This window comes from Rhinolophus hipposideros (assembly GCF_964194185.1).
Source record: "Rhinolophus hipposideros genome assembly, chromosome: 7".
Taxonomy (NCBI): Eukaryota; Metazoa; Chordata; class Mammalia; order Chiroptera; family Rhinolophidae; genus Rhinolophus; species Rhinolophus hipposideros.
The window spans coordinates 48,761,182-48,788,668 of record NC_138053.1 but is presented as its reverse complement, the minus strand read 5'-3'; the positions used below and the strand labels follow the sequence as shown (position 1 = coordinate 48,788,668).

Here is a 27,487-nt window from a genome sequence, read left to right as displayed (position 1 = left end):
TAATCATGTGAGTAACTGTGTTTCCCGATGAAGACTCAAGCAAGAAGAAAATTTTGAGATGTAAGTTTAAGTTCCTCTATTTACTCTTAATTTATGAATTTTCATAGCCGGGAACATTCTTAAGTGAATGGAAGAGCACATTAACTGTGTGTGGCAGCCACCAAAAGAAGACATTTGAAGTCTTACAGATCTCTTTGTATTTCAGTCATCTTGCTATCTTGGGTTTGTGTTTAATTTTGGGTATTTGATGCAGGCCTAAGTTAAGGTTAGAAGTGAATTTAAACATTTATGACAAGCTTAGGGAGAGTGAGGACGCTTCGTTGGATCCTGGATGATTGTGATGATTCCAATTTTAAGCCTGGTTGCATTGTACATTATCAGAGTGATGAGTGACATATCTGCTGCCTCACGAATGGGAAGTGAAGACTTGGTCAACTTATTTTCTTCCAGTTTCCTAAATCCTGTTGTGGCAAGAAAGTGGTGTTCTCTAGTTCAGATGGCATTATGCTGTGTTCTGTGTTATGCAGTTAGACTTTGAAACAGAGTCCACATGTTTCATGAAGATAAGAACAACTACATATTTGGCATCCTATAGGTGACATGGTGAAAAGAGATGCTGCTCTCTCCTCTTCTCTCCAGGTCAAATGATCAAGTTAGCCTTGACCACAGTAAAGGCTGATGTTTTCCTGCCCTGCCCTGCAGTGATGAACTAAAACAGTTCACAGATGGCTGGGTAGGAGAGGGAGAGTCCTGGAATGAGAATTCCACAGCTCTCGTGGGTAATCTCTGAGCCATGGTGCTTTCTAGAAGAAAGCAGGGAGTCAGGTGGTGCTGCCAGTTCTGCATTCCTATCACTCATTAATCAAGAATTAGCCAACCAGACCAGGGGGTTCTCTTCTCACTTCCTCAAGGATGCCATCTGTCCAAGTAAGTTCATAATGTATGTATACGTATTCTGTAGTATCTCCTAATTTTTGGTTATTTGCATGTGCTATGTAGCACATTCTTATAACAGTTTCATGCTCTCTGCATTGAATAGCCCTTGTTCAGGGAAAGCTACAGCACTTTAAAGTTTTGATAGAACTAAGAACGTAGAAGTCCCTGTCATGTTTTTCCGAGTCGTTTATAGATATAGACGTGGGCTCTGAGGTTAGGCCCAAAATAGAGTAAACCTTAGGCTTTTACACAGGGATGTCTTTTAAACTTTTTATTGATATACCACACAGGTAGACAAGGGCACAAGTCCTAAGTTTATACCTTCATGGATTTTTAACAAAGTGAACAAATACCACACAGGAATCCTGAAATAGAAATTTATTGATACTCTCTTTTTCAATTTTTTTAGATTGCAGCCCGGGAGCTCAATATTTATTGCCATTTAGATCACAACTTTATGACAGCAAGTATACCTACTCACAGACTATTTGTTCACGTACGCCGGCTTGTGTCAAAGGGATACAAGGTCAGCCGTGGCTTCTCTTCCAGGGAGGGAAAACATGTTTTGTAAGGTGGTGGGCTCTAATTGGTTTTGGAATTCGGCATTTTGGGGAAATGAAAATGTGTCATAATTATTAGAATTATATCTTCATGAGTTTTAACATTTTAGATATTTAGGGTCGATTTTTTAAAAACTGTGGTAAATGTTTCAGAATTAACCTTTTAAAATCTCAAAACATGTTTTAAAAAACTTCGGTTGTGTTTGATATTTAATATTTCTTATTTTTGTTGAAGGTAGGCGTTGTGAAGCAAACGGAAACAGCAGCATTAAAGGCCATTGGGGACAACAAAAGTTCACTCTTTTCCCGGAAATTGACTGCTCTTTATACGAAATCTACGCTTATTGGAGAAGATATCCTTTTTGAATAGGATTTTTTCCTTAAATTTTACAAATATTTGTTTTCAATAACTTTCTAAAAACTATTATTTGAATGGGTACCTTTTGAATGAGATTAGATGGCACGGTTACTTTGACCTTTGATTAGTACACTATTGAAGAGAGAAGGGTTGATAATGGTGGAAAGAAGCATTTTTCAAATACCATGGTAGAAGGAGAGTTCATCATACTTTCAGAGCAAGAAAAAAAGAGAACCTGATAAAAGATGATGACAGGTTAGCAACTGATTTGAAATCGCATCTTCCCTCCATTTGTGTGGGCAGTGGTTAGATACTTAGGGCCTATCAGTTACTACAGATCTTTCTAAGACAAGACCTAAAAAATTACTTACTAACTTTAAAATGAGAAAACTATAAAGTTAACACACAGTTACCTGCTTATAAAACATAATTGAGGATATCTTCATTAATTGTTAGCTTCATAAAAATTTTATTATCTTTGAAAACGGATTATAGGTGAAGCTTTCCCACTTTGCAAGAATCTTCAGTGTGCACAAGGATTGCCTCCAAATGTATGGTCATTCATGAATTCATTGAGTTACTTAAAGTACAATTAATAGCAAGGTCTTAAAATTCTGTTGATTTATTAGAACCAAATAATTATATGTAAAATGAGATAAGAGTATATTTTAAAATGTGTGCTGTGGTATGGTATAGGATCCGGTCTCAGGATAATAGATTTTAAGAATAAGGTCTTAAATTATACTCTATGAAAGTAATATTTCTGTTACAGTTTATTACAAATCTACTTTTTTAGAGACCTGCTTAGCTTTAACCCAAATTATGAAGACCGTTTTCTTCCATTAATGTTCTGAATAGGGTATGGCTATCACTCAAAATGGATCCTGAACCATTAGCAGCTCTGTGTTATTCTAAACTGATCATTCTGTAAGAATCTGGTAATTTTATTGTTTCTATTGCCTGAACTTGAGTTTCTTACTCAAAGTCTTTTCCTAAAATAGTACCCCTCCCCGCTTCTCTTTTGCTGCTGCGATAGCTCTTGTCTGTTGGTGTCCAAATTGGATGTTCCCAGATTGACTTCATCTAAAATCAGCATTGATTTCTGAGAATTTAATTGATGGACTCACTACACACATGCGTGCGTGCACACATACAGATACGTAAATGTTTCTGTCTTCTGCTTTTCTTTTCTCATGTCTGCTTTCAAACATACTTTTGCTATTTCTGAGAGCTATTAGGTACTTTAAAGGAGGAAATTTATACTATTTTAGTGTATTCATGCTTTGACTTGTGGAATTAAATATTAGGGGATTGTTAAGGATTCAAGTCTCAGCATCATTCAGGTAAGGAAGAGGGCTAACATTTGTGCTTGCGTAAAGTCTGAGGTACTCTCCTGGGCCCTTTAGAAGTGAGAAGATGTATTTGTCCTCATGAGCCTTATACCTTAGGGAAGCTAAGGCATGTAACTGTGATCAGAGTAAAACAGATGAATGAATACTGTGTGGAAGATTTTTGTATGGAGCAAAAATGGCTGGAAAAATGAACCATGAATTTAAAGGAGAAAACGGTTATTATTAATGGGGATGTAGCATATATTTTTCTTTAACAATTATTACATGTGAATCCTTTAGTCAAGATGGATGATGCTATAAATGTTGATGAGATAACGACTGATACTTCTTCCAGCTATCTTCTGTGTATCTGTGAAAATAAGGAGAATGTTAAAGACAAAAAAAAGGGGAACGTTTTCATCGGAATCATGGTAAGTACTTTGTAGTTGAAGAACAAATGACAGATGTTCATAGTATCTCAAAATATGAGCAATTGTGTATGGTTTATAATGAGACTATCTGATGAAACGTGCCCTCAACTAATTGTACTAGAAAAACATTTTTCTCATAATTTTATATGTTGAATCACTAGTTGCAATTGTCTCAGATGGCTACTTGGCACTCTGCTGCCATGGAGAGATCCAGGTAATCTCTGTCCGTGTGCTCTAACAGTTTAGGGTGGAAGGTAATAGACACAAAGACAGCATGGATGTGGACAATACACAGATAGCAGAACAAAACACTAAACCAACACGCGTGGATAGCAAAGGGTTTCACGTATTTCCTCCAGGGGTTTGAAATTAAACACAAATGATTATGGGGATATCATGTATAGATTTGGAGAAAAGGATAGTTGAGGGGAAATGATAGTTGGCATTTTTAACTAATATTTAATTAATGTTATGAATATTTATTATCAGTGTTTCAGACATATGTAATTTGTGAATCATAGTTTTATTGATCTGGCCTTCTGGCAGTTTGTGAGTAAGTGTGCCCGCTTACAGACTACCCAGACTCTGTTCAAAATCTTAGACTGTTTAGGGCCTTTCAAAACTGTTAAATTCCCTTGTTCGGTTGTAGGTTAAGCAAAAGTAGGATTCCTTGCCTAATTAATAACAAATTCTCTTTGTTTTTTCCAACTTTGCAATCTGAAGCCACAATATCAAAAATTCTTATAACCCAGATGTCTCCGAAGTACCTTTTAATACGTTGTCGTAGCTGCATAACTCTGTGCTAACTTGACATTTGCTTAACCAATAAACCTTTCTCTCAGGGAGTTAGCATTACTGTTGGGTGGCTCTAAGTTATACTTTTATCCTTGAGGAGCATTTTTTTTTAATCTAGCCACAGACGGTTGAATCTATTTACAAATAGTAAGGTTGTTTGCTTTTAAGCTTTAACATATGTAATGTGCTATTTCATATTTACCTGAAACTCAGTGTAAAGGACTGTTGATAGTCGACAAGTCCTACTTAGTGCTTTTAGAAATACCGTCTGACCTACTGCCAAAGTTAACCATAGTGTAGGCACTGGGACGTGAGAAAAATGAGAAATGATAGTTTGCCTTTCAAGCATTTACTTGGGTCTGTCCTTAACCTCAGTGACCACTTTTGGATTGATGACAGCCAGAGGTCTGGGTCCAGGCTGCACCTCTCTTCTGAACTCCAGTCTCCTGCTTCCAACTTTTTACTGGACAAGGCACTCAGAACTTTCCCTGACTTCTCAAACTTAGTGTGGCTGCAATGGATCTCTTCTTCCTTTACCCTCAGTACTGTTCTTGCTGGGTTTTTCCCGATTGTGATGAGTGCCACACGTTCCTCACACACTCCCTAGGGGTTATCTTTCTGTACTGATAGTCTAAAATCAAAAGCTTTACTGTTGTAGTACCACTGCGATCAGAGCCTCTGCCTTCAGTCTGGGCAATGCAGTTCTACGCAGACTGACTGGGTTTCTTAGTGTCACGTCATACAGAGTAATAGAGGTTGCAGGTATTACAATACAGACCATTTCTCTGATTTAAACAAGCAAAGGGGAGTTTGTCAGGCTGATAAATTTGTTACTTGGATTTCTAGAAATAGCTTTTGTAAATGTTTAGTTTGTACATCGGAAGATAAATGTATGTATATGCTAATGTACTTACAGTTCAGCTATCTGGGCCCTAGAGAAGGTCTCTGGGATAGAATTAAGGAGGTTACTTTAACCAAAAATGAAGAATTTTAAAAAATTATAAAATGCATTAAAACAATGCATAATTACAGTGTAATGTGAGGCAACCATTCAGGTCAGGAAATACAACACTGCCTACAGAAGGCCCCCTTCCCTCCAGAGGTAATTGTAATCCAGAGTTCTGTGATAATTTCCTTTCATTTAGTTCCCGTTTTACCACCTTAAACTATATACAAATGTAAACATGTGTGTAATTTTTTGGGTCTTCTTTTGTTTACAAACTACTATTTGAATATGAGATTTATTTACTTGTTTACATATAACTGTAGTAGTTCTTTCATTGTCAATTGTAATGTATTTCATTTTATAATCTACAGTTTATTTGTTCCTCTGTTGATGTACATGTGCGTTCCTTCTAGTTTTTGGTTGTACAAAGAATGCTGCTATAAACCTTTTTGTACATGTCTTCTGGTATGTATGTCTTCGGTATACATCTGAGTTTCTCAAGAGTATGTACTTAGGAGAGAAATTGTTGAGTTACGGCATTCCCTAGAAAATGCCAGACTGTTTTTAAAAGAGATTGTGTCAGTTTATTTTCCCTCAGCAGCATATGAGTATAGAGATTGGTTATTTTTCTTGCCGTTAGCTAATACGGTCTGTAACCAGCCCCATGCATTTCTTAAGCATCTGTAGTGGATAAAATTGTGGCCTGTGGAGTCAGACTACATAAATCTAGGTTCTGAGACTTTATGGCCCTGTGACCGTGGGCAAATTATTTAACAACTCTTTGCATCTCTTTCAAACCATGATCTTTTCCAGCTTATCTTTGCTATTATTGTCTTGGGATGATAGGAGGTGGCTTGTAGTTATCATGGTTGTTTCCCTGGATAGACTGTCTACTTGCGGTTCATTCAGTTTGTTATATTTGATTTTTTTTTTTTGGTAAAATTATGCTCTTATTAATTTTATGTAATGAAATAGTAATTTACTACCACTGTGTGTCCAGGTTACTAGGAATATGTCACTTACTACTTTTAGTGGTGACCATTGCTATTTGTACAGTGCTTTACAGTTCACAAAGCATTTATGTTTGTTTTCTATTGACCCTTTCAATAACCCTACGAGGGAAGCAGGCTGGTTTATTCCCACCGAGAGAGGATGAATCTGAGGATTTGGTGACTTGTCACAGTCACTCCATCAGGTTTGCTAGATCCCGGACTTGGACTCACGGTGTCCCTCTAAAATCCCATCTGGCATAGTTTAGATATTGGTGAATCTGACTTCTTGGAAAGCAGACAGGTTTTCAAACACTTTAGAAATGGTGTACATCTTAATGAGTGTATCATCTTTGCTGTTTCCATGTTTATTTATGCTGTGTTACAGTTATAACTAGGAAAAAATATTTTTTGTGACATTATATTTCTATTTGCTTTCAGGGAGTGCAGCCTGCTACAGGTGAGGTTGTGTTTGATAGTTTCCAGGACTCTGCTTCCCGTTCAGAGCTGGAAACCCGGATATTGTGCCTGCAGCCAGTGGAGCTGCTGCTCCCATCACACCTGTCAGAGCAAACAGAGATGCTCGTCCACAGAGCCACCGCTGTTAGGTAAGATGGCACATCACTGGAGAATAATGCGAATTCTGAAACTGAGGTCTACTTCCAAACCTGGTACCTGTTAAGCTTGTTAAGAAGTTTTTACTTATAAAAATATTTCAACGGTAGTAGTAGAAATTTCAAAAAAGAAAAACGGAATGACCCGTACTGTTACCTTCATGTGGGATTTTAGAAGTTGATTTTGTTTTTAAGGGGTTTAATGCGATTATTTGGTAATTAATGTTCCGTTTCTGGAGATACTCTTTAAAGTTCATTTCTCAGAAAGTTTATATAATTTTGACAATGCTCTATCAGTGCTACAGGTTTCAATTTGTGGCTATGTCCATGAGTTTTATTTATTAGGTCTAAGGTCCCACCTCTTATTTATGAGGCAGTGTGTAGGCACTGGGGAACATGTGGTTGTGGTCTGTGTCTGGCAGAGTTTATAATCCAACAAGAGAGGCAGATGTGAACATACCTAACTGAATTCACAAAGCATGATATATAAGTAACAAACATGAAGGTGCCTGCCACTGGAAGGAATGTAGTGGGAGAAGAGACCAGAAGGGTGGCTGGGGCTCCAGTGAAGAGGACTTCATATTTGAGGAATTTGGGCTTTAGACTACACAGGAGAGCCCATAAGGATTTTCATTTAGTAGGTTGACAAATCAGTTAGAAAATCAAACTAACTGATTAAGTGAAGTTCCGTATTTTTCTTTGTTCTTGGAGTCACGAATGTTCTTTTTTCATTTGACTTGAATGTCTTTCAAAGTAGCGTTCATAATATATTTTTCTGATTATTACACTAATCCATGTTTATTTAGGAAAAGTTGGGAGTTACAAAAAAAAGATAAAACAAAGTCAAATCCTACTACCCAGAGATAATTACTATTAAACACTTTAGTATATTATTTTTATGTATGCATTTCACTTTTTTTGTTTATGAACTTGGATTCATATTGCAAAAGCAATTTTATGTTTTTTATTTACTTAAAATTTCCCATATATTTTTTTTACTTTACTATGGAAATTTTCAATCATATACAAAATTATACTAAATAATATAGTGAGCCCCCATGAATCTATCAACCACCTTCAACATTTTTCACCTCAGCCAGTCTCATTTCATTCATACCCCTTACTCCTTCCCTGCTTGGATTATTTATTTGAAATAAATCCTAGAAAACATCATTTCATCTGCTAGTATTTCAGTGGGTACTCATGAAAACCAAATGACTACTAACATTCAGCATATGAATGGATCATAATTTGTCTATTCCCCTTTCATTTTGCATTCATTTATTCAATATTATAAATATTGCTATAATGAATAGCCATGCATAGAAATATTTGTGTGTATTTCTATTTCCTTAAATTAAATTCCTAAAAGGTGGAATTAGTGGGTCAGAGGGTATAAATATTTATAAAGCTTTTGATTGCTTGCTAGGATTGGTAATACCAAGTTATACTTCCACTACTATAGTATAAGAGAGTTGTTTGAACCCTTGCTAACATTGGGGGTCATTATTTAAATAATCGCTGCCAATTGGATAGATGGAAAATTCTACATCAAGTTCCCTTATTTTGTTCTTAATCCTTTTCTGACAGTGAGTTCAAACTTGAGTAATTAAAAGAGAGTAGACTTTTAAGGGGTACTGCTCTCAAAGAGCTAAAAGATTTAAATGTTTTAATTTTTTAAACATAGTTTTCTAAAACTTTATTTCTAATATTTCATGTCTTTGGTTTTCATTTTTCTTTATAACTCACTGTATATTTGCTTAATTCAGATATACAGTTGACCCTTGAACGATGCAGGGATTAAGGGCACCAATCTCACCCCTGTAGTCAGAAATCTGCTGTATAACTTTTGACTTACCCAAAACCTAACCATAGTTCATTGTTTTTATATCTGTGGGGCACTGGTTCCAGGATCCCCCATGGTTACCAAAACCCACGGATGTATGTATAGAATATGGTGTAGAATAATGTGTACAGTCAGCCCTCCACATCCTCAGGTTTCCAAGTTTGGATTGAAAATACTGTTTTCAATCGGGATTGGTGGAAGTCGTGGATGTGAAACCAGATGGTAGCTGGACTTAGGATGATCACGTCTTTCGGTACATAAATGTTGAATAACTATGATGTACACCTGAAACTCATATAATATTGTATGCTAGCTATATTTTAATAAAAATCTTTTTTTTTAATTAAATTTATTGGGGTGACAATTGTTAGTAAATTTACATAGATTTCAGGTGTACAATTCTGTATTACATCGTCTTTAAATCCCATTGTGTGTTCACCACCCAGAGTCAGTTCTCCTTCCATCACCATATATTTGAAAAAAATCTTTAAAAAAAGAAAGAAAAAAAAACAAGACAAAGACAGTCATGGAATTTGGAAAACCCACATACGACACTCAAACTATCTTTGGTATGCCAAATGGCTCTTAAACCTCATTTGATGAATAAACATTTAGGAATATCACCGTGGATATGGAGGCCGACTGTATTTATTGAAAAACAAAAATCTATGTATGAGGGGACCTGCACAGTTCAAACACATGTTCAAGTGTTGAATGTAATTGAGACTAAAGTTGATCATTTGATCCAACAGTTTCATTTCTGATTATTTTAATAAAATAATAAAGGCAAAATTCAATACAGTATCAAAATATTCCATAAAGACATTGCTAAAACTGAATTATTTGGCTGGCAGACAGCATTGCCTGGTGATATTACAGTTGACACTCATTTTATATTAATTTCAGGCATACGGCATAGTGGTTGGACATTTATATAATTAAAGAAGTGATTCCCCTGGCTAGTACAGTTTCTACCTGGCTGCCTTTGTCTTGTATTAATTTGTACTTTTCTTGTTATCATTGAGAGTATTAATTTTTCCTGTGTTTTCCCGACCACCTATAATTTTTATTTTATTTGCATATCAGACTAAGCAAAGTCACAAGTTAATGCACATTTCTTGGGGTGTCTAAAGCTAATCTATATCTAAGGACAGAATGGATTAGTGGAGATTCTAAAGTCAAATGGTCAAATAGTGTGGCAATTGTGACGTAGGATTTGGGTTGGAGACTTGGCTCTTCCTCATAGTGACTGGGTAAATTACTCAACTGTGTTGTCCTTCAGTTTCCTTTTCTTTAAAACAGGGATAAGAGTGCTTACCTCATAGAATTATTGTGAGGGTTAAGTCAATTATAGGTGAAGTGCTTCAAACAATGAGTAGCATAGAAAGTTTTCAATAGCAAAGCTATTCTTTTTCTTTTCCTATCAGCCATTCTCTTTTAATACTGCCTCTCCTCTATTCTCTTCTGGAACTCTACCAGAAGAAGTATGTTGGATCTTCTTATTTTACTCACTGTGCATAGCCCTTTATAATGTCATCTACATACAGCTATTTCTCATATTGTTTTTGGCCTTTCAGTAACGGGGATAGAAAAAGCTTTTAATTAGGAAGGTATGAACAACATAGCTTGCCAAAATTCTGTTCTGTATTTACTACCAATAAACAGTATAACATTGAATTTTCAAGGAGAAAATTTTGTTTTTGGTGGTATCACCTTGTCCATTTTAAAGTGATACATAGATTCTTGTGTCTTAGTCTTAGAATCCCGTTTTTCTTTTGTTGTACACCTGAAGGTAAAAATAGCAGTTTTTGTCAGTTACAGATTGATGTTTTATTACTATGGAAGAAATAAAGCTGTGTGAAAAAAAGGTAGAAGAATGTCTTGGAATTATAGAATATACATTTTAAAGTACATACATGTTTGGGTTTTTTTTTGTATTCTTAACTTTGACCACAAGAGGTCTCTAAAGGATTTTGTAGTCTGTGGATTACAATTTAAAGACTACTGAAACCTCACATTTATTCTTATTCCTCAAGGTATAGATTTACTTACTTTGTGTTATAAGGTAACTTAGATTAACTGTAAGTAAAAGGTGGTACTAAGCTAAACTTTTTATTTCTAAATAATGATAAACTACCAATTTTTCTTAGGTTAATTAACTTTATTTAAATGTATTTATAAGATTTCAGTTTGAATCTTAGAAAATCAGTCTTATTATCTTGATTGTTACCCTTCCAGTTTGTCTTGAGAATATATACAGAGCCATTTAAAAAGATCAACTGCAAAATCTACGTTATGGTGACATAATGGGAACTTGTGCTTTTCTTTTTTGAAATTTCCATTATGATAGTTGAAATAATTTTATAAGTAAGAACTTTTTAACAGCTTTAATAAGTACCAGTTTTGGAATTAAATCTAGTTTCAGAATGCTGTCATGATGATTAAGTCATACTACTTTCTTATGAAGTTTCTCCTTCCTTGCTTGTTATAAAAAAATTAAGTATTAAAGTTAAAAATGAAAAGTACTTAAAGGAAACTCAGTACCAACTGAATTCACAGCGCCAGAGAAGGGCATAAGTCATGGGAAGAGTCCTAGGGTGAAAGAGGAATGACTCTGGAGCAGGGATGGTTAGTAGGTGGGTTGTACGGGTAGGGCCAAGTTGAACCTGGTTTACTTACTTACCTGATAGAATTCTAAGTGGTTCACAAATAAACATTTTTTACTTTCATAGTTAAATATTTACTTAAGGTGTACTAAAACGTTCAATTAGTAAATCAAACCTGTGATTTTATAAATTTTTTAGGTGGTAGAAAGAATCTTTAAGTTGATACTTGAGTTAAAAAAATGCAGGTTGATTTAACAAAAACTATTGCATTGTAGTAGTAATCTGCTTGTAGATATGGCAACATTTTTGAAGGTGGAGGGGGAATGACTTAAGTTAGGGAAATGTGTTGGAGCACATTGTAAGGGCTATATATGTCACATTTATCTTGTCATTTTGATTCTGTATGTGTGTTCAAAATAAATCCAACATATGAGGTGTGATCAAACAGTATAGTGAATGTTTAAATAAAAAAAAATTATTACAGTAAAAGACACATTGCCATTAATCCCCCTCAAAATATCCCCCTCACTTCAAACACATTTATTCCATCATTCTTGCCACTTTCTGAAGCAGTTCTGGAAGTCCTCTTTCGTGAGTGTCTTTAGTTGCACTGTTGTGGCTGACTCAATGTCCTGAATCATTTTGACTTTGGGGAAGAGCCTGAAGTCGCACAGCGCCAGATCCGGTGAACAAGGTGGATGAGGACACACCGTAATGTTTTTTATTTGACAGAAATTGCCATATACCAGAAACGATATGTGACATGGAGTGTTGTCGTGATGGAGCATGATTTACGGCACACTTGAAGACATACCTTCTCTCAACCGTAGCTCACACCCAACTGACTGCACCGAGCAAGTTGAAACTTGTCACACACTGTTACTAAGGTTCAACATGCCGATTTCCATATTGAAGTTCCCTGCGTTTCTGTTGGATAGCACTCAGCAGCATTCACCGTATTTTGTGATCACCGTGGAAAGGCTCCGTGTCACACATCGTTTCTGGTACGGCAAATTTCTGTCAAATAAAAACATTATGGTGTGTCCTCATCTACCTTAATTACCAGATATGGCACTGTGCAACTTCTGACTATTCCCCAAAGCCAAAATGACCATGAAATGTAAATGTTTTCAATCAATTCAGGACATCGAGGCAGCCATGTCAATGCAACTAAAGACACTCGTGAAATAGGACTTCCAGAACTGCTTTAAAAAATGGCAAAAATGATGGGATGAGTGTGTTCGAAGTGAGGGGGAGTATTTTGAGGGGGATGAATGGCAATGTGTCTTTTACTGTAATAAATATTTTATTTAAACATTCACCATATTTTGTGATCACCTTGTAAATGGGACCATTGCTTGAATGAAAAAAAGAATCTAAACCAGTTTTAGAGAAATAGAGATGTTAATTTGAGGCCTAGAAATGGCATTGAAACTCCCTAAAGATGGGATATTTTCCATTTTTCATAATAGCTTACCTTTTTGATTAAGGTATTTTATTCTTCCTTCAAGTTTATTTTATTAATTTAGCTAGCTAGCGGTAAGTTTTATTTGATTATCTTTTTCTTATTCCTAAAAAAATCTGTATAGATAGATGTTTCCAGTAGGTTCTCAACTTACTGATACATCCTCTGATTTGCATATTATTATACATTCATTCTTAAAAACATTTATTGGGTGCTTGCTGTTTGCCAAGTTCATTATTAGATGGTGAAGATATAAAAATGAATAAGATCCCTACCTTCCAGATTCTTACAGTCTAAGGGATATAGTAGTCATGAAAATAAACAATTACAGTGCAAGTACAGATTGTTAAGGTCTTACGGAGTGACTGGTAGTATTAGAATGCCAGCCTTATGCTTGAAGAAGTTAGGTGAGGCTTCCCAAAAGAGTATTCCAGAACTGAGACTGCAGAATGACAGGAAGGAAGATGGGGATGTGAGAGAGTATGGTTTTCTTAGGGAGCAGAAACTAGTTTTGTTGGCAGCTCTGCCAGGGTGCACATGGCAGCCTGAGGCAGGACAGATGTGGGGTTTGGAGAGAAAGGTAATGTAAGTGAAAGAGAATCAAGGGTAAGTCAATGGAGAGAAAGCAATATTAAAGAAAGGTTGGATAAAAAATTTTTGGGGAAAAAGACTGAGGAAGGATGGTGGGTGGTAGAAACAGTATCATAATGATCTTTTGTGTGCCCAGCACCTATCATAGTAACTCGAATATAGTAGGTACTTAATACATACTTGATGAATCAATGATGAAACAAGTGACATTTAGAATAAGGAGAATAATGAGTATTTCCTATTTGTTTTTCTTAGGAAAAATGATTTGGGTTTTATAAACATAGATTGTTGTAGTAGCTGGAAATTTATACATATAACATATGTAAGGATAAATGTGTATCTAAATGGTATGGGTATAGCCAACTCATTTACTTCTTTTGGGAAGACCATATTAATTCCCTATCATTTTTTCCTTATTGTTTTTATTCTTCAAAAATTAAAAAAAAAGTCACTTTAAATTAGTTTGTTTAAGCTTCCTAACATACCCTTACAGTAAATATTAATAGAATCTACATGGTTAAGTTATCCTGGACAAGGAGTTAAGTAATTATTTTAAAGATTGATATTGCAGATAACAAGGTCCCCTCATCTTTGGCACTTGAAATCTTTTCTGGTGTGGTGCTCATAGGAAATCTTTTTTTCCCCGTCTTTCTGTTCTTTCTCATCTTTCTCATTCCTTGTTTCTAGAGTAGAAGATAAATATAAAGTTCACTCTTGTGTCATTCTGGTTCATTATATTATATAATAATTTCACTTTACTATTTAGAAAATTTAGAATTAAAAAAATTGATTGTGGTAGTAGAGATGAAAGTGAATTAAGTAGCCAATATGTATCTTATTATACACAGTAAGAAATGTTTGTCTCTAGGAAAACATTAAAGAGAAAGTTGTCTTAATAAAAATCTGTTTTATATTGATTTCCTTTTTAAAAATATATTAATTCCTTCTATGGTGGAAATGCCATTGTATTTTCAGTAGTTTTCTTGGTACTGATAGTTTTTATATATCTAGTTAACACTTTTAATTGGTGTGCTTAATACATATATATGAAAATTCAGGTCTTCAAACATGACAAATTAATAGGTGATAGTTATTCTACAGGTGTTTTCTATGGGGCTTATCTAAATAAGGAACCTCCTGTGCATTTCATTGAGTGTAACTGCAGGAATATCTCTACTTGAACAGCATAAATATAATAGGTTTATTGATAGTGTTTTCCCCGAAAATAAGACCTAGCCGGGCAATCAGCTCTAATGTGTCTTTTGGAGCAAAAATTAATATAAGGCCTGGTGTTATTTTACTATAATATAAGACCAGGTCTTATCTAACATAATATAAGACCAAGTCATATTAATTTTTGCTCCAAAAGACACATTAGAGCTGATTGTCTGGCTAGGTCTTATTTTCAGGAAACGCGGTAATAGTTGAATAGGAAGAAATAGCATTTGAGTAGTCTGGACGAATGACCTTACTGATTATTACAGACAACTATCAAGGCAGGGCCAGACTATTTAAATAGAAAGTTCGGAAGCAATTGTGTGAGAGTGCAGAATTGTTTTACTACTTCTGTTTTTGTAAATACACCTATTCATTTGGGGTTGAAGATTTAACTGCATAAAATTTCCTAATTAACTAAAACATTTTATTCCGAAGATACAAGATCACCAAGGTAGTAAGTGGCAAAGCCCACTAGATCCCTAGTTCTATTTGATGCTGATAAGTCCACCTTTTACTATCATTAAGATATAAACTAATAGCAAAATAAAATACAAACATCTCGTCAATAGAACTCTTATTGCAGGTAGGCCTTTGTCCTTAGAATCTCTTCAAAAACATTTTTTTCTGTCTTCATAATTCAGAGAGGTTACCTTCACTTTCTTCCTTTCTAGCCAAGTTTCCTTTCACTATCTACCTTAAATCAGAAACTGGAGGCTTGTTTGGTTCAGAGCCCCTCTGGGCTTGCTTATCTCTGAACATTGTGGACTTACACTTATTCCTTAGTCTTTTCAATGACTCCTTCCTATCAAACCTCCTGCTGAGGGGAGATTTCTTTGCCAACGCTTGTAGAATAACCATTTCCATCATTTGTCCTGATTACTGTGATATTATTCTCTTATCTCTTGTTTTCAGGCTAAGAATTTGTTCTCCCTCCCATCCTCTTGTGTGTTCTTTTTAGCCCCTAGCCCAAGTCTTGATTCCTCTAGCAGTAAAAGTCTGTGAAGTCCTGGTATGTTTTTTTCCCCTTCCCCATTTTTCTTCTCTCCCACCTTATTACTCCCTCCCTCCCTTTTTCCTTCTCTTCTCTCCTTCTTTAAGAAAATCACCTGTCTAGTATTTGATTTAATGTATAATTCTATTTAATATACATAATACTGAGGTTGATGACGTTTCCCCAGATTTGCTTGGGAGCTCCCTACACCCCGGCGGTTCAGAAAACTGGCAAGTTCCTAGGACATCTTTCTCGTACTTTGTACTTTGAGCTCTGACTAACTTTTCTTGGCCAGGCTGAGCTGGGCTCTGCATCTCATGGGAGTAGACCTGGACCCTGAACACACATGTGGGTGTACTAGATTGCCCCCAGCCCTAACAGGAAGGCTGGGAGAATGCATGATAAGTGGGCCTGCATGCCTTCCTGCATGCCATGTTGGACCATGGCCACACCACAGGATTAATCCGTTATCTTGGTGGAGCCACTGAGATCCTGCTAGTGCTGAGTATCTCATGACATCTTTAAGATGGTTTGTGTTCATTCCCGAAGGCCTGAATACAGTGCTTTCTGAAATGTGGTCACAGGTTATTAGTGGATTATGAAAGGTGCAATGACCACTTAAAAAAACGGATAGAACAGTATAGAGTTGAAGATAGATGAGTGCATTGTATGTAATAAGCTGAGCATTGTTTTATGAAACTTTGTTTTTCCATTTGCTATACATCCTAATCCTGTTTTTAAAGTTGCTTTAAAGAGTGACAGACTGACATCTGGGCATTCCTGTTAACAATAAATCAAATGAAGTATACAAATAACGTATCAGCTGAGTAATGTTTCCCTGTCCATTCAGCTGCGCAGGCACTTATTGTGCAGTCACCATGGATTTTATTGAGGTGAAAAGATCCATGAGGGAAAAGACCCCATTAAGGGCTACCAGTCTGTTTGCAGAGCCAGCACATACACTAATGTCTCTAATACAGAGTAGGTTGGTACAGTGTGTGATAGGGAAGCAAACTAAGAACTGAGAGAGTACACAGGATGGAGAGAATAATGCTATCTAGAGCAGTACTACTCAGTATAAATACAATGTGACCCACAAATGTGAGTCACAGTAATTTTACGTTTTTTGGTAGTCATATTAAAAAAGTAAACACAGGGTCCAGCCCGGTGGCTCAGGTAGTTAGAGCTCCATGCTCCTAACTCCGAAGGCTGCCGGTTCGATTCCCACATGGGCCAGTGGGCTCTCAACCACAAGGTTGTTAGTTCAATTCCTTGAGTCCTGCAAGGGATGGTGGGCTGCGCCCCCTGCAACTAAGATTGAACACGGCACCTTGAGCCGAGCTGCCGCTGAGCTCCCAGATGGCTCGGTTGGAGCGTGGGCTCTCAACCACAAAGTTGCTGGTTGGACTCCCACAAGGGATGGTGGGCTGCGCCCCCTGCAGCTAGCAATGGCAACTGGATCTGGAGCTGAGCTGCGCCCTCTACAACTAAGACTGAAAGTTCAAGAACTTGAAGCTGAACGGCACCCTCCACAGCTAAGATTGAAAGGACGACAACTTGACTTGGAAAAAAAGTTGTGGAGTACACACTGTTCCCCAATAATGTCCTGTTCCCTTTCCCCAATAAAAAAAAGGTCTTAAAAAAAGTAAACATGGGAAATTAATTTTAATAATACACTTTATTTAATTCAACATATCAAAAATATCATTTCAAAATGTAATTATTTTTGATATAATAATTCTTTATATTCTTTTTTTATATACTAACTTTTCAAAATCCACTGTATATTTTACATTTGCAGCATCTCTCAGTTCGGACTAGCTACATTTCAAGTGCTCAGTAGCCACATGTGATTAGTAGTTACTGTACCAGACAACGCAGTGTAATAGAATGTAGGGAAGCTTCATGCAAGAGAGGGCCTAGACAAAAAAGAAAGGATAAGTAACACATAACTAGACAGGTGTTGGGAAAACACATTTCATGATGAGAGAAAAGTTGAAACAAAGATGAAATGAAAATTTGTAAATAATAGTTAATGAAGCTCTTACTATATGCCAGGTATATTCTATGAGCATTACTTGTATTAACGCATGTAATCTTCGCATCAACGCTTTGAATTAGTTACCTTTATTATATAGTAATTACTGTATAATTTATACATTTTTATAAATGAGGAAATAGGCACGTGTGGTCAAGTAGCATGTGTGTGTCTGTCTATCTATCTATCTATCTATCTATCTATCTATCTATCTATCATCTATCTGTCTATCGATTGGTCAATCGTAGGCAGAATGATGGTCCTCCAAAGATATCCGCATCCCAATTCCTGGAATCTGTAAATATGTGAGGTTAAATGACAAAAGGAAATTAATTTTCAGATGGAATTAAGGTTGCTACTCAGATGATTTTAAGATAGGGAGATTACTCTGGATTATCCAGGTGGGCCCAATTACTCATAAGAGTCTTTTAAATGTGAAAGAAGGGAAGGAAGAAGAGCTCTGAGTGATGCATTGTGAGTGTTTGACCCACCAACTCTGGCTTTGAAAATGGAGGAAGAAGCCATGAGCCAAGGAATTTAGACTTCCTCTGGAAATTGGGAAAGACAAGGAACCGCTTTTTCTCCTAAGAGCCTCCAGAAAGGAACACAACCCTGCTGAACACCTTGAGGTTAGTGAGGCCAGTGTCATAATTCTGACCTAAGAACTGAAAGATAATAAATGCATATTATTTTAAGCCACTAAGTTTGTAGTAATGTGGTACAGTAGCAAAGGAAGAGTATCATTAATACACTACCAATATATGGGTTACAACGTAAAATGTTTTCCTTATCGTGGATTCTGGCTTTAAAGAACTTTTTGTTAATCAGTAGCTGTTTACTGATATTGGGTCAGACCGCTGCTTCTGTTCCTTGGATGCTCAGTTTCTCCTGCCTCATTTTTCAAACTAGCTGAAAAATGACAGGTGTTTAATACTGTGTAAGTAGACATAACTTGTTTTGCATATAGGACTGTAAATACTAGTTGTGGTTCCCACTTGATAAAGTGATTACTGACCCTTTTCAGGATGAGCAATTTCTAGTTGCTAAGTCAGTGTATCATTTATGTATGAATTACCTTGTAGGTAAGTATACTTTACAGTCTTTTATGTAACTCTTAACTACCAGCCCCCACATATCACAAAGTTTACTTGTGGGTTATTAAATTGAGTAAGACAAGAGATTGCCCACTCATACAAAATAAAATCCTGTTTCTTATGCTTGCCAGGGAGCAGTGGGAACAGCTTGGCCTGCAGGTGGATTGTTATATTCTGCCTCCTCCCCACCTACTTACTGCTACAGTGAGACACAGAGCTCAGCCTCTCATCACATCCCGTCCTTCTGGGGCTGCAGAGGAAAGGTCCTTAGGCTCTGTGCTTCTAGGAGAGAAGCTTCCATCTTGCTTCTTGCTTCCATATTTCCCTCCACTTTACGTTTTCTTCTGTACTAACAATGCATAGATTTTACTTCAGGGACATGTGTTTTACTCCCTCCTTCCATTATCTTATATACTAAAATACTGCCTTTGTTAACGTGCTGATAGACTGCAATGCTCTGCAAACATATGGATATAAAGAATGATTATTTAAAAACTAGTTTCAAGTTAAGTATTGGCTCACTGTAGAAAACAGGGCTGAAATTCAGTAGTCCCCTGGGGCTGTGGTGATGTGAAGGGTTTGTGGGTGTCTGTCTTCTAACCTCAAAAGTGGAAAATGTGTGCTTTTCCTGCTTGGTACTGCCTGTGCTCCAGCTGCTCAGTGAGTGCAGCCTCGTTTTCCAGAATTCTCTTTGTGGCGTAGGGAATCTGTATGATTTGCCTGCTTTTGTTCTCAGAGGTCCTAGGCCATGCTGATTGCTCTAAAGTGATTGTAAGTGCTTTTTGCCTGCTAAGCAACCCTTACATATAAAAATCAGAATTTAGACACACGATAAGGAGATGGTGATTTTGTTTTACAGAGAGATTTTCACTTGCCGACTTTTAGGAATTTTTAATTCTCATTTGATTTGATGCATTTAAATAACAAGTTATGCAAAAAGGCTTAAAATGATCCATTTTACAAAAGTTTGATTTGCAAACCCATTGCTTTTGTGTAAGGTAACATATCCGAGGCCACGCTTTTTCCTTAACCTTGGGCTCTAGCTGCACCAGACCAATTGCTCTAAAGACGCCACGCACAATGAGAGATGGCTCAGAACAAGTGGTCTTGTTATGGATACCAGGACCGGAAAGAACCCAAGCGGCACTGGGAGAGTTAGGAAGGTCCTCTTTATTACGCCGATGGGCTCAGCGGGATCCTTCCCAAAGACTGAGCCCCTAGCAAGGTTTTGAGCAGGTTTTTATTGGTTGGGGACTTCCTTGAGTTGGGGAAGGGGTAGGTGTCGTCTGGTGGTTGGCTCTGGGTGTGGTTTGGAGGAGGTTATGCTGAAGTGTGCTCTGGCTTAGGCTGGGGACTTCTCTCTCTGCTCGGGCCACCGTTTTAGGTCAGTTCCACGTGGCAGGGAACCACTTTAAGGTCAGTTTCTCCATCAGTCTGAGGACTGGGTCTGGGGCCACACATCCTGTGTTTGAACCCTAGCTTCCTCGCCTATTAGCTGTGGTTCTTAACCTTCCTTATTCAAAAATAAATGTGTAATAGTAGAACTATTTCAGAGAGTTGTAGTGAAGATTAAATTAGTTAATGTACTACATCTAATAGGCTTTGAACAGTACCCCGAACATAGTAAGTGCTCAGTAAATGTTAGGTCTTACTTTTCATTCATCATTTATTTTTCTACCATTTGTAAGCTATCCTGACATCATACAGTGTGTTTATCCCATCTAACTTTTAAAATATTCTATATCCTGACAATCTTACTGCTTTTATGAAGCTGCCCCACAATTTTTAGTTGTGGTTCTAACCTTGGCTGTAATATGGAATCACCTGTGGATATTAAATACTGATGCCTGCGTTTTTGGTCTGTGTTGGAGCTGGCTTACAGTGGGTTTGTGAGGATGGAATGTTCTATCAGATTGCTAAAGCTTTGATAGTTAAAATCAGCCATGGCCGGAATATTTACACACTTGAAATTGGCTGATACTACCTCAGCATTCTTCTCGATCCTCTTGGCATTCTACATTTTAGTCACGTGTTTATAAGCATCTCCAAAAAGATGTGGAGCCTTTTAGTATGGCACATGAGTGTGTTAGGGCTGCTCTAACAAAGTATGTAGATGCAGTGGCTTAAAAAACAGATCTTTTATCCAAGAATACTATGAAGGACTATATGCCACCAAATTTAATAACTTAGAAGAAATGGACAAGTTCTTAGAAACATATAGCCTTCCAAGGCTGAATCATGAAGAACTGGAAAATCTTAACAGGCCGATCACCAGTAATGAAATTGAATCAGTCATCAAAAACCTTCCCAAAATCAAAAGTCCTGGACCAGATGGCTTCACCAGTGAATTCTACCAAACCTTCAAAGAGGATCTAATACCAATCCTGCTCAAACTCTTCCAAAAAATTGAAGAAGAGTCAGTACTCCCTAACTCATTTTATGAGGCCAACATTACCCTGATACCAAAACCTGGTAAGGACAACACAAAAAAAGAAAACTACAGACCTATATCTCTGATGAATACAGATGCTAAAATCCTAAACAAAATTCTAGCAAATCGAATACAACAATGCATTAAAAAGATTATTCATCACGACCAAGTGGGGTTCATCCCCGGGGCACAAGGATGGTTCAACATTCGCAAATCCATCAATGTGATACATCACATAAACAAAATAAAGGACAAAAATCATATGATTCTATCAATTGATGCAGAAAAAGCATTTGATAAGATACAACATCCATTTATGATTAAAACACTTACTACAATTGGTATAGAAGGAAAATACCTCAACATAATAAAGGCCATATACGACAAGCCCTCAGCTAATCTCATAATTAATGGTGAAAAGCTGAAGCCCTTTGCTCTACGTTCAGGAACACGACAAGGTTGTCCCCTATCACCTCTGCTTTTCAACATAGTGTTGGAAGTCCTCGCCAGAGCTATCAGGCAAGAGAAAGAAATAAAAGGCATCCAAATTGGGAATGAAGAAGTTAAATTGTCACTCTTTGCAGATGACATGATGCTATATATAGAAAACCCTAAAGACTCCACCAAAAAGCTATTAGAAACAATCAATGAATACAGTAAAGTTGCTGGCTACAAAATCAACGTACAAAAGTCCATTGCTTTCTTATATACCAACAATGAAATCTCAGAAAAAGAGATAGAAAAAACAATTCCTTTTGCAATTGCAGCAAAAAGAATAAAATACCTAGGAATAAACTTAACCAAGGATGTGAAGGATTTATATGCTGAAAACTATAAGACATTTTTGAAAGAAATTGAAGAAGACACAAAGAAATGGAAAGACATTCCGTGCTCATGGATTGGAAGAATCAACATAGTTAAAATGGCCATATTACCCAAAGCCATATACAGATTTAATGCAATCCCCATTAAAATCCCAATGGCATTTTTTAAAGAAATAGAACAAAAAATCATCAGATTTGTTTGGAACCACAAAAGACCCCGAATAGCCAAAGCAATATTAAAAAAAAAGAACAATACTGGAGGTATCACACTCCCTGATTTTTCCTTGTACTACAGGGCTACAATAATCAAAACAGCTTGGTATTGGCGGAAAAACAGACACATAGACCAATGGAATAGAATTGAGAACCCAGAGATAAAACCACATAAATATGGACAGATAATTTTTGACAAAGAAGCTAAAAACATACAATGGAGAAAAGACAGCCTCTTCAATAAATGGTGCTGGCAGAATTGGATAGCTACGTGCAAAAGAATGAAACTGGACTGCTATCTGTCACCATGTACCAAAATTAATTCAAAATGGATCAAAGACTTAAGCATAAGACCTGACACAATAAACTGCATTGAAGAAAACATAGGTACTAAACTTATGGACCTTGGGTTCAAAGAGCATTTTATGAATTTGACTCCAAAGGCAATGGAAGTAAAAACTAAAATAAACAAATGGGATTATATGAAACTGAAAAGCTTCTGCACAGCAAAAGAAACTATTGACAAAATAATGAGGCAACCAACTGAATGGGAGAAGATTTTCGCAAACACTTCCTCTGATAAGGGGCTAATATCCAAAATATACAAGGAACTCATGAAACTCAACAACAAAAAAACAAACAACCCAATTGAAAAATGGACAGAGGACCTGAAGAGACATTTCTCCAAAGAGGATATACAAATGGCAAATAGACATATGAAAAAATGCTCAACATCGCTAATCATCAGAGAAATGCAAATGAAAACCACAATGAGATATCACCTCACCCCAGTCAGAATGGCTTTCATCAACAAAACAAATAGTAACAAGTGTTGGAGAGGCTGTGGAGAAAAAGGAACTCTCATACACTGTTGGTGGGAATGCAGACTGGTGCAGCCGCTATGGAAGGCAGTGTGGAGGTTCCTCAAGAAATTACGAATAGAATTACCATATGACCCAGCAATCGCTCTCCTGGGTATCTACCCCAAAAATATAAAAGCATTTCTCTATAGAGACACCTGTACGCCAATGTTCATTGCAGCTTTGTTTACGGTGGCCAAGACATGGAAACAACCAAAATGTCCTTCGATAGATGAATGGATAAAGAAGTTGTGGTACATATACACAATGGAATACTATTCGGCGTTAAGGAAAGATGATATAGGAGCATTTGTGACAACATGGATGGATCTCGAGAGAATAATGCTAAGTGAAATAAGTCAGACAGAAAAAGCAGAGAACCCTATGATTTCACTGATATGTGGTATATAAACCAAAAAGAACAAGACAAACAAATGAGAAACAAAAACTCATAGACACAGACAATAATTTAGTGGTTACCAGAGGGTAAGGGGTGGGGGGTGGGTGATGAGGGTAAAGGGGATCAAATATATGGTGATGGAAGGAGAACTGACTCTGGGTGGTGAACACGCAATGGGATTTATAGACGATGTAATACAGAATTGTACACCTGAAATCTATGTAAATTTACTAACAATTGTCACCCCAATAAAATTAATTAAAAAAAAAAAAAAACAGATCTTTATTGTTGCACGGTTCTGGAGGCTGGACGTCCAAAAATCAGCAGAGTTGGTTCCTTCTAAGAGCTATGTAGGAAGTATCTGTTCCAGGCCTCTCTCCCTGCTTGTAGACAGCCGTCTTCATCCTCTGTCTCTTCATATTGTCTTCCTTCTATGTGTGTCTTTATGTCCAAATTTCACCTTTTTATGAGGACACTAGTCATATCGGACTAGGGCCCACCCTAATGACCTCACTTAAACTTGATTACCTCTGTAAAGACCCTATCTCTAGCATGGTACTGGGTGTTAGGACTTCCACATACGAATTTTAGGAGGACACAGTTCAACCCATTTCAACACAGTTCAATTTCTTTTTTTCTCCATTTGTCCCGATAGCACTTTGCACAGCGAAGATTTGTTGACTGAATTGAAAAGGAAAAACCAATTACCTAGTGTGTTATTTGCGTTTTATTTTTTATTCATTGTCCTATGAATTCCAGATAGTCAGTTTGTGTGTGTATATATATATACACATATATATACACACACACATATATATACATATATATATTTTGTATATATATATTTTGTGTATATATATATATTTTTAAGCAACTCTTTCTTGGGATAATGTTAAGAGTTAGTATTTATAGAGAACAACATTAAGAAGATTAGTTTTTGTAGGTTCTCTGAGGCAGGGATAAACTTGTTAATGAACTCAAAAGGTTTATGATCTGAGTGAAATAGTCTTGATTTTGTGTCTGTTGCTGAGAAAATGCTTTTAATCATGAATGAAAAAAATGTTTGAGGGTATTTACACTGATTTGAGAATGTTTTAATGCTGATTGTCCTCTTTAGGATTACATAAATCTTTGGAGTTTTAAGAAAAGTAGGGTTTCTTTTGCTTTTTCTTAAAGACAAATATAATGTCAGGTAATAATTTTGTGGTTTTGCAATTGAAAACAATTTTTTGAACCACAGGAGGAATAAATTATTTTGAAAATTTATTCTGTGTTAGGATGATTGTACGATATATACATATATACACACACAGGACACAAGGTAAATTTTATTTATATATATAAATATGTATATATATAAATAGTGGATGACATTTAAACTATGATAATCTTAAAGCATATAAATATGGAATGTACTTTTTGAAGTTAAATATTTTTTCTTCAAATGAGTTACTTATCTACACTATTGTTTTTGGCTAAAAAAATATTGGAGTAAAATCTTACTCCCCAAAATGTGTTTGGAATACTCATTTGCACAGGAATTTGTTAGTCTAATTGTTCACGTATCTTTTTAATAGAAACATTTCAACTATGAATTATATGACAAATATGAAAAGTTTTAGTTTTCATTAACTTTAATCAAATATGATTTACATGCAAAAAATTGACGCATTTTATGTGGATACATCAATTAATTTTGAGAAATACATACATCAATATAATCACCACCTCAATTAAGAAAGAGAATATTTTCATCTTTCCAGAAAGTTCTCTGTACCTCTTTGCAGTTATTTTAACCTCACCTCCATCTCCTACTCCAAGTAAATACTGATCTGATTTCTGTCACTATAGAATATTTTAGAATCTTTTAGAATTTCATATGCATGGAATCATTACAGTATGTACTCTTTGGTGTCCAGCTCCTTTCCGCATAATGCCTATGAAATTCACCCTTATTGGTGAGTTTATCAGTAGTTTGTTCCTTTCTGTTGTTCAGTAGTATTGCATTGTATGAGTATACCAGCATTTGTTCATCCATTCACTAGCTGAACATTTGGGTTTTTGGCTACTTTCAGTAAAGCTGCTAAGAACATTTGTGTACTAGTTTTTTTATGGCACATACGAGTATGTTTTTATTTGGGGTAAATAGGAGTGAGATTGTTGGGCTGTGTGGGTAAATATGTACGCGTATTTAACTGTAAGAATCGGCCAAACCAAGTTTTTCAAAAGCAGTTCCCCAATTATATACTCCCACCAGCAGGGTATGAGAGTTGTAGCTGCTCCACATCTTTCCTAACTCTAAGTATTGCCAATCTTTTTATTTTCATCATTTTATTTATTTATTTATTTTGCATAATTTTTTATTTTTCAATTATAGTCTTTTTAATTTTAGCCATTATAGTGAGTATGAAGTGGTGTCTCATTTTAGTTTTAACTTACTTTTTCTTTGATGACCAATGATGTTTTCATATGTTTATTGGCTATTCCTGTATCTTCCTTTGCCCATTAAAAAAATTGGGTTGCGTGTGTGATTATGGAGCTATAAAAATTCTTTCTACATTCCAAATAAAAATCCTTTGTCAGATATATGTATTGTGAGTATTTTCTCCTAGTCTGTGTCTTGACTTTTAATATTCTTGATGACCTTGGAAAAACAGAAGGATTTAATTTTCGTGGAAGTCAAATTTATCAATTTCTTCTTTTATGGTTAGTGCTTTTTGTGTCCTAAGATGTCTTTGCTTACTTCAAGGTCAAGGTCATGAGTTTTCTCTTATGTTTTCTTCTAGGAATTTTATAGGTACAGCTTTTACTTTTAGCTTTGTTAAATGTTTTCATTTAATTTTGGGGCATAGGATAAGGGTAGGGGATGAAATTTCTTTTTCTCCTTAGTATATAATATTAGCCTTTCTATACCTTTTGTTTTCTCATCTTTGAAGAGTGCTGTGTAAGGACCTTTGAGTAGCTCCTTTTGTTTCTACTTGTGAAATGACAATGCTTTGTGTCTATATAAAGGCATTTCAAACATCAGTAGTAGGTGAGGCGGTATTTTGGGGAGGGGCTGTGGTTTCTGAAATCATACATTTGATTTTCCCCACCTTCATCATGTTTCCTCGGAGTGAAAAAGGTGCTTTTAGACACAAACCTTGGTAGCTACTGAGAATATTCATTGTTGCTGACATGCTGTTTATTTGTGCCTGTCCTGCCCAATTGCTTTTACTCTAAAGCTCCCTCTCTCTCCTTTTTTCCTTTTCCTTTGAGCACATGACTACTCTTATCTCTCATTCTTCAGTAGCAGTAATAATATTAATAATAATAACAATAGCCAATTATGTATTAGACACTGTTCTAAGGGCTTTATATTTATTGACTGATTTAATCTTCACAAACACCCTGTGAGGAATCTGCTGTTCTTCTAATACAGATTTTATAGATGAGGAAATTGAAGCAGAGAGATGTTACACCTAGGGTTATACGACTAGTAAGTGGCAGAGCTGGGATTTGGTGCAGACGTGCTGGCTCTGAAGCATATGCTCTTAACCACTGCGTTATATGGCCTCTCAGGAAAAACACACGAGGAACCAGCCATTCCCCTTCCTTCACGTCTGCTTCTGGAACTCAAAAGGGATAATGTTATAGCATAGTTGACATTACTTTGGTTAATATTACATGAATTTTTCATTCCTTTCTAATGCGTATTACAACTTATGTTTCTATCCCTGACAGTAAAGTTTCTGACAAAAAGCATGTGTGCTTAGAACAAAGTAGCTTTATTTCTAAAGGTATTACTTTACCAACCACAGCCCCATGTGTCCAGTGCAAAGCACAGGCCCTCCTAGTATGTGGTTGTTCTTCTGGGAAAGCATCTTAGAGGAGGGGAGTCTTGGCCCCCTTGTTAAATAAGAATGTGCACACAGGGTCGGGGTGTGTAATTGTAGACTGGTGGTGAAAAG

At 36.2% G+C, this 27,487-nt stretch overlaps 1 protein-coding gene across 2 annotated transcripts in view; it reads left to right on the top strand.

The window, feature by feature from the left end:
* Positions 1-27,487, top strand: part of MSH3 (mutS homolog 3) — a gene marked incomplete at its 5' end in the record, with an annotated part of 143,969 nt that overhangs the window by 8,302 nt on the left and 108,180 nt on the right. For both annotated transcript variants that reach the window (XM_081052891.1, XM_081052892.1), the window contains 4 exons: positions 1,346-1,462; positions 1,732-1,849; positions 3,471-3,616; positions 6,788-6,954. In XM_081052891.1, coding sequence (XP_080909017.1) covers positions 1,346-1,462; positions 1,732-1,849; positions 3,471-3,616; positions 6,788-6,954 — 548 coding nt within the window. The remainder of the gene's footprint in view (positions 1-1,345; positions 1,463-1,731; positions 1,850-3,470; positions 3,617-6,787; positions 6,955-27,487) is intronic.